At 39.6% G+C, this 7,927-nt stretch overlaps 1 protein-coding gene across 1 annotated transcript; it reads left to right on the top strand.

Moving 5' to 3' along the window:
- Positions 1-1,213: 1,213 nt before the first annotated feature.
- On the top strand, positions 1,214-7,114 carry LOC139460358 (uncharacterized). Its single transcript, XM_071241848.1, has one exon. The coding sequence runs from the start codon at positions 1,214-1,216 to the stop codon at positions 7,112-7,114; it is 5,901 nt and encodes a 1,966-aa protein (XP_071097949.1).
- The last annotated feature ends 813 nt before the right edge of the window (positions 7,115-7,927 follow it).

Below are 7,927 nucleotides of genomic sequence, written 5' to 3' on the forward strand. Positions count from 1 at the left end.
ATGTCAGCTAAGTTGACAACACGAGGAAGACTGTTGGTGACAGTTGGGTACAGTCTGGATATTTCCCCTCAATATTATTCTTAAGGGAATGCAGAGTGTGAAATTCACATCTACTTATTGAACCTAAAGCATGACTTGTCTTTTGCGTGTCAAAAGCAGGTTATTTGTCAGCAATGTTAGACTTAGATCTGTTGTAAGTTTCTTTCACATTAATGTAGGAGTTCACAGACATATTTGAACGCATCTGCATACTTTTGTTAGAATGTCGGTAATGAGTTCGTCTTACCATTTTCTGTTACAGCAACAAATAGTGATATGCGCATTGTAATGGTCAAAATGTTTCATTCTATTTTCTATCAATTATGATAGCTTAATTGGTGAAGGAGGTATGAAATCTGGTTTCTAGAATTTCCACAAATTATGTATTACACATAACAACAGCAATATACAATATTAAATATTTGTTATGGTTCGGATGTTTATTTAATTTCCTGGGTTAGAATGTTATGTTTCATTTTTTGGTCATGTGCCAATTTTACATCAACCTTATTAAGAAGGGAGATAAGCACAGATTGGTGTGGTCATGTCACCATGTGCTTTATGCAGCATGCAGGAGGAAGTCATGTTAGGAGCCAGTGAAGTCAAAAGTAATGGTATGGCATATTTAGTCACTCATTTGAAAATTCATAAATAGGAATTTGTTTAGAAATGCACCTTCTTAGTTTCTACCATACACAGTATCTTAATTCTTCATAATTGAGGGTTTGTGGCTGGTTTAGACTTGGCTCATGGAGATACACCCTAGACTTCAATTTTGTTCATAATATTCTCATGGCCTAAATTTATAAAGGTATATGAAATTGTAAGTTTCCTGTTTATCAAGTGCAGTTAAGGCATTGTTTCTGTACATTTATTGGACTATTATGTACTTAGTGCAATTTCCAGGTTTGTCTTGTACACCTTATTGTTAAATGTTCATACATTTGTAAATTAAACAAGTCCAACTTAGTATAATACTGCTGTATTATGAAGTTAATGTGTAAATTAATCAAATTGAAAAGCCATATACTAAATGAAATCCTTTCTATTTGTTACAGTTAATCTAATGTTTGTACATGAGAGTTGAAACAAGAATAAGAAAGAATAAAGAATCAAGATTGTTTGGAACTTCATGTTGTAATCAACATAGCATTAACATTACTTGACTTTGGAAATGGATCAGGAAAATAAGACAGAAGATAAAGAAAAAGTAGGAAAAGAAACCAGACGAAAAAAGTTAACTGATAAGGGCATGTCTTATGCATCTGAAACAAAAGGTAAACGGGTACAAGGCATTTTCCGGCAACTTGAAAGAGACTTTGACCACATCAACTTAGTAATTGCTACGGGGGTTGTGAATAAAAGCACAATTGAGGATGTACGTCGAGAGTATGCATCTTGGCTTTTCCTCTACAACACGCTATTTGATGTTAGAGAAGACTATAGACAACTGTTAAAAGAGCCTGAAATATACCACTTTGAAGAGGAGTGCATATCTCAAGATAAAGTTCTTTCAAATATTAAAACAGCAATTGAGCAGTTTTTTGTGAAGCACGGATCAGTCCAAAGCCAGAGTGAAGCTTCTTTACACCCCAGTCGTTCTAGTAAAAGGTCAGGATCATGTAGAACTGGCCTGTCACCTTTGGCCAGTACTATTTCTTCAGCAATGTTACTTGAAAGGCAAAGAAAAGCAGAGCTTCAAGCTAAAGTAAAAGCCCTGAAAGAGAAACAAAAACTTAATCAAGCAAAATTAGAAATTAAGATGAAGGAGGAAGAGCTAGAGTTGAGAACACAACTGGAGATCTCCGAGGCCAGGTCTAAGGTGTTGGATGTTTATGACAATGACCAGGACGATAGGAACTCTGCCAGAAAATATATGACATTTGACGAGGGTAGTATTGATCAAAGCCTGAAGTCTGAAATGCATAGAGATCATGTCATAAGAGAGCACGTACCACATATGCAAAAGTCTGAAGGGGCAAATCGTAATCCCAGAGTATCTCCATTTTCTTCCTATGCATATGAACAGCCATCTGATAACATGATTATATCAATAGTCCAACAACTTCGTAAACCAGTGCCAGACATCCAAAAGTTTAATGGAAATCCCTTAGAATTCCAGAAGTTCATGAGGCAATTTCGGACAAAGATAATTAGCAACTCGAGTTCTGAAGATGAGCTTATGTGTTACCTTGAGCAGTTCACTGAGGGAGAGGCACATCAAGTTGTTAAAAGTTTTAGCTACCTGGATGCAAGAAGTGGCTACAAAGCTGCTATGGCCGAGCTTGAAGAAAGGTATGGCAATCAAGAGACAATTGCAAATGCCCTAATAAAAAGGGCTATGTGCTGGCCCAACATTAAAGCAGATAATGCGAAATCTTTGGACGAATATGCTGTGTTCCTGAATGAATGCCAGAATGCTGTGAAGAGTTTGTACTCGGTTAAGGTACTTGAGTACCCTGACAACATACGGAAGCTTGTAATGAAGTTACCATTTCACTGCCAGGAGAAGTGGAGAGGTATTGTTTTACAAATTCGTCTCTCTAGATCAACTGTAGAATTTTCTGACCTTGTTCAGTTTGTCCGAAAAGAAGCCCAAAAGGCTATGGATCCAATGTATGGAAAAGAAGCCATGCGACCAGATGACAAAAAACAGGTTCAAAAAAGAGTATGGGCTAATCCCAGCACTGTAAAGGTTCCAACCAAACTAACATTTGGTACTGATCTGGTAAAGGCAAACAAGATGGGAAAGGATTACAATAATCAACAGCCATCTAGGTTTGATACTAATGTCCAAAGGCCATGTGACTACTGTGGAAATGATGGACATTTAATAGACTCGTGCAAGAAGTTAGCTTCAAAACCCCACATTGATCGTTTGAACTTTCTCAAATCCAAGGGTCTATGTTTTCGTTGCTTTGAGCAGGGTCATCGTAGCAAGGAATGTCATAAAATTGTCATTTGTCAGTGCTGCAAAGGCAATCACTCGACAATATTGCATATTGACTCCCAGACAAACCTGAAATGTTTAAGTGCATGTACAGGTCAAGCTAGTGAAGATATGGAGACCGGTGACAGCAGCGGTGAATGTACACTAGCTGTAATCCCTGTGAAAGTAACATTCAAAGATACATTGAAAGTGATATCGACATATGCATTCTTGGACCCCGGAAGTACCATCTCTTTCTGTTCAGAATCCCTGATGAATAAGCTTGGATGCAGTGGAAAGTCAAAGAAGGTTGAAATAACTATAGATACACTAGGGGAGCCTCATACTTCCTTTGTGCATGCCATCTCTGGTCTGAAAGTTCATGATATGGATATGAAGAATACTGTTGTCCTTCCTACAGTGTATTCTAGGAGCCATATCCCAGTAACAAGTAGGCACATTCCAAATGATTCTGATGTCGCAGAGTGGTCTCACCTTGGTGGAATTCATTTACCTTCACTTGAATCTGGTGTCGATCTTCTGATAGGTGCTAATGCCCCTGATGCTTACTCTCCATTTGAAGTCAAAGTTGGTCCACAGGGAAGCCCTCATGCAACCAGAACTCGATTAGGATGGATCCTATGGAACGTTGTCAGACCTTCAGGAGAAGAAGGAAAACAACATTTTCCATCTATGAGAACAGACATTGTAAATGTCAGAAATGTTGAGAAAATCAGTGAATTGAATAGTTTGGTTAGGAAGAGCATAAACTTTGACTTCCCAGAAAGCTCCATCGACGACAAAGCAGAAATGTCCCAAGAGGACAAGAAGTTTCTTGACAAGGTTAATGAGTCTGTCTCCTTACAAGAAGGTCATTATCATATTAGTCTACCTTTTAAGTGCTCCAATGTGCAGATGCCCAACAATAGTGTGCAAGCTCTAAAACGCCTGGACAGCTTGAAACGGAAGTTTAATAAGGATCAAAAGTTTAGTGATGACTACAAAACATTCATGGAAGACATACTGGCCAAGGGATATGCTGAGAAGGTACCTATTGAGGAGCTTGAGGGCCAAACAGGAAAGGTATGGTACATTCCTCATCATGGGATATACCACCCAAGAAAGATTTCGAAAATAAGAGTTGTGTTTGATTGTACAGCTAGTTATCAAGGAGTTTCCTTTAACAATATGCTCATACAAGGCCCAAACTTGACAAACAACTTACTTGGTATTCTTCTCAGGTTCCGCCAAGACTCAGTTGCGATAATGGGAGACATTGAGTCGATGTTTTATCGTGTCAAAGTGCCCAAAGAAGATCGTAATTACCTTCGCTTCTACTGGTGGCCGAGAGGTGACTGTGATGAGAAGCCAGAAGTATACCGAATGTGCGTCCATTTATTTGGGGCCATTTCTTCATCTAGTTGTGCCACATTCGCCTTACAACAAACTGCTGAGGACAACAAAGAAAGATATATTTCTGAAGTTGTTAGCATGGTTAAAGACAGCTTCTATGTTGATGACTGTTTAGCTTCTGTAGAAGATGAAGAAAGGGCAGTTTACCTAATCAATGAAGTATCAAAACTCTGCATGGATGGAGGGTTTCATCTGACAAAATGGGTCTCCAACAGCAAATCTGTAATGAAAGCTATACCTACTGAGGAGAGGGCCAAGGAGGTGAAAGAATTGAATCTGGAATGTGAATCTCTTCCCAGTGAGAGAGCTCTCGGCGTCTTTTGGTTTGTTGATTCAGATACGCTAGGTTTCAAGATTCAAAGCAAGGAAAAGACAATCACCAGAAGAGGCATATTGTCTGTTGTAAGTAGTGTATACGATCCACTGGGGTTTGTGGCACCTTACGTGTTGATCGCCAAGCGTCTTCTCCAAGAATTATGTAAGAAAGATCTTGGATGGGATGAGGTAATAGATGAAGCTTCTTTGACAATTTGGCTTCAGTGGCTAAAGGACTTGCCAAGGTTGGATGAGATAGAAGTGGAACGGTGTTACAAACCAAAAGGGTTTGGAAAAATTGCATCGTGTCAATTGCATCTGTTTTCTGATGCAAGTGAAGTTGGCTATGGCGTTGTAACCTACCTTCGTCTAACAAATGAAGATAATGGTGTACACTGTGTCTTGGTAATGGCTAAGTCAAGAGTGGCACCCTTGAAGAAAATGACAATACCCCGCATGGAGCTAACAGCAGCTACAGTTGCAGTTCGCCTGGGTAAGCTATTGACCAGAGAGTTGCAGTACAAAATTGATGAGACTTTCTTTTGGACAGACAGTATGTCTGTGCTCAGATATATCTCTAACAGCACATCAAGATTCAAAACCTTTGTAGCAAATCGGCTCACCACTATCCATGAAGGTTCTGAGGTCAAGCAGTGGAATTATGTCAACACAAAGTTCAACCCAGCAGATTTAGCATCAAGGGGAATGACCTACGACAAGTTCAAACATGCACATCAGTGGTTTGAAGGACCAGATTTTCTGTGGAGACTAAGAGTCAAATGGCCCATTTCTCCTGACTTATCTGTCACTGATGAGGACCCAGAGGTCAAGAACTCTGTAAGTTGTCTAGTAACTGGCCAGTCCCAAAATATATTGGACAGACTATTGAATCACTATTCAAGCTGGCTACGGCTCCGAAAAGCAGTTGGTTGGATCATCTTGACTATCAGAGAGCTAAAAAGAAAGATGAAAGCAAGGCAATTGGAGTCAGAAGCAGCGGAGGACAGATCTGAAAAATTATCACGGGCAAAACCCAAGCTGACAGTTTCAGTATTAAAGGATGCAGAAGTTGCACTTGCTCGTTATGTGCAGGGTCAACACTTCATGAAAGAGATTGAATTTTTGAAAGGAAAAGAAAGCCAGATTAAGAAAGGAAGAGGGGTTAGTAAATCTAGTTCTTTGTACAAGTTAGATCCCTTCATTGAAGATGGAATCATACGGGTTGGTGGACGTCTTCAAAGAGCAGAGATTCCGCATGATTCAAAACATCCAGTTGTATTGCCTAAAACTTCTCCCTTGTCAAAGCTGCTGATCAAAGATGCTCACACGGCTGTAGGTCATATGGGTAAAAATGCTATACTTACCTACTTGAGGCAATGTTATTGGATCTTAGGAGCTGGAGCTGTCATCAAAAGTCTTGTTTCCAAGTGTGTCATTTGTAAGAAGTATCAGTCACCAACTGGACAACAACAGATGGCAGACCTTCCTGATGATCGTCTTCAACCTGATAAGCCACCTTTTTCACATGTAGGCATGGACTTTTTTGGGCCTTTTCTAGTTAGACGAGGTCGCGCAACTGTGAAAAGGTATGGTGTGGTCTTCTCATGTTTGACCATGCGAGCAGTGCATTTAGAACTAGCTTGTTCTCTTGATACTGACAGTTGTATCAATGCCATACGGAGATTTATATCAAGACGAGGTCAACCAGAAGTGATCAGGTCAGACAATGGGACCAATCTCTCAAGCAGCGAACGTGAACTTAAAGAAGAAATCTTGAAGTTGAACCAGTCCAAGTTGCACTCATCACTGCTTGAGAAGGGAATTGATTGGCATTTTAACCCTCCTACAGCATCTCATCATGGTGGGATTTGGGAGCGTATGATCCGTTCAATAAGGAAAGTTCTTAATGCTGTTGTCCAGGAACAAGCAATTAAGCTTGACGATGAAGGTCTGAGTACTCTCTTTTGTGAAGTTGAAATTATTCTCAATGGTAGACCTATCACTGATGTACCATATCATCCTCATGATCTAAACCCCCTCACGCCAAATCATCTTTTGCTTCTGCGATCGGGTCAAAAGATGCCACCAGGTACATTTTGTAAAGATGACGTCTACTCTCGCAGACGATGGAAGCAAGTTCAGTATTTAGCTGATATATTTTGGAAGCGGTGGGTAAAGGAATACCTTACACTGCAGCAAGAAAGACAAAAGTGGGTTACAAAGAAGCCCAATCTTGAAGTTGGAGACATTGTTCTTCTGGCGGACAGTTCTCCTCGTAATTCATGGTCACTTGGACGTGTCATTGAGATCATGATGGACAAAAAGGGATCTGTACGTATCGTGCGTGTGAGGACAGCTTTTACAGAGCTTGTCCGTCCTATAAACAAATTGTGTGTCATTGTGCGTGAATCAAAATGAACACTTCTGAAAGTCATCGTGAAAGAATGTGAATATGTAAACTTTAAGGTTTATTTGGCCTACTTAGAGTGAAGTTGATAACTCTTATAAGGTTTATGTTATTTTCGACCCATGGTAAACCGGGTTGGAATTGGTCTTCAGCAACCCATGCTTGCCGTGGGATGCTACTATGCTTGTTGTAGGAGGCGACTGATGGGATCGGGTGGTCAGTCTCGCTGATTTGGTTAATGCATGTCTTCGTTTCACGATTGCATGGATCAATGTTCATGATGTCAGTCTCTGGATTGTCTGGACCAGACTCGACTTTTTACAGACCATCGTCATATGGCTTGGATATTGTTGATTGCAGCGATATTGCAAACAAACAAACAAATAAATTATGTTGTTTTCAGGTCTTTTCATTATAGAATGTTTAAAATTCAGAGAAGTTTTGACCATTTTTGGTACTGTGTTTTGTAATTGTTACTCCCTGATTGTACAATGAGGAGACCGGTATGTAATGGTCAAAATGTTTCATTCTATTTTCTATCAATTATGATAGCTTAATTGGTGAAGGAGGTATGAAATCTGGTTTCTAGAATTTCCACAAATTATGTATTACACATAACAACAGCAATATACAATATTAAATATTTGTTATGGTTCGGATGTTTATTTAATTTCCTGGGTTAGAATGTTATGTTTCATTTTTTGGTCATGTGCCAATTTTACATCAACCTTATTAAGAAGGGAGATAAGCACAGATTGGTGTGGTCATGTCACCATGTGCTTTATGCAGCATGCAGGAGGAAGTCATGTTAGGAGCCAGTGAAG

The sequence above is a fragment of the Haliotis cracherodii genome, unplaced genomic scaffold, assembly GCF_022045235.1.
Source record: "Haliotis cracherodii isolate W230 unplaced genomic scaffold, xgHalCrac1.p SCAF_14, whole genome shotgun sequence".
Lineage (NCBI taxonomy): Eukaryota > Metazoa > Mollusca > Gastropoda > Lepetellida > Haliotidae > Haliotis > Haliotis cracherodii.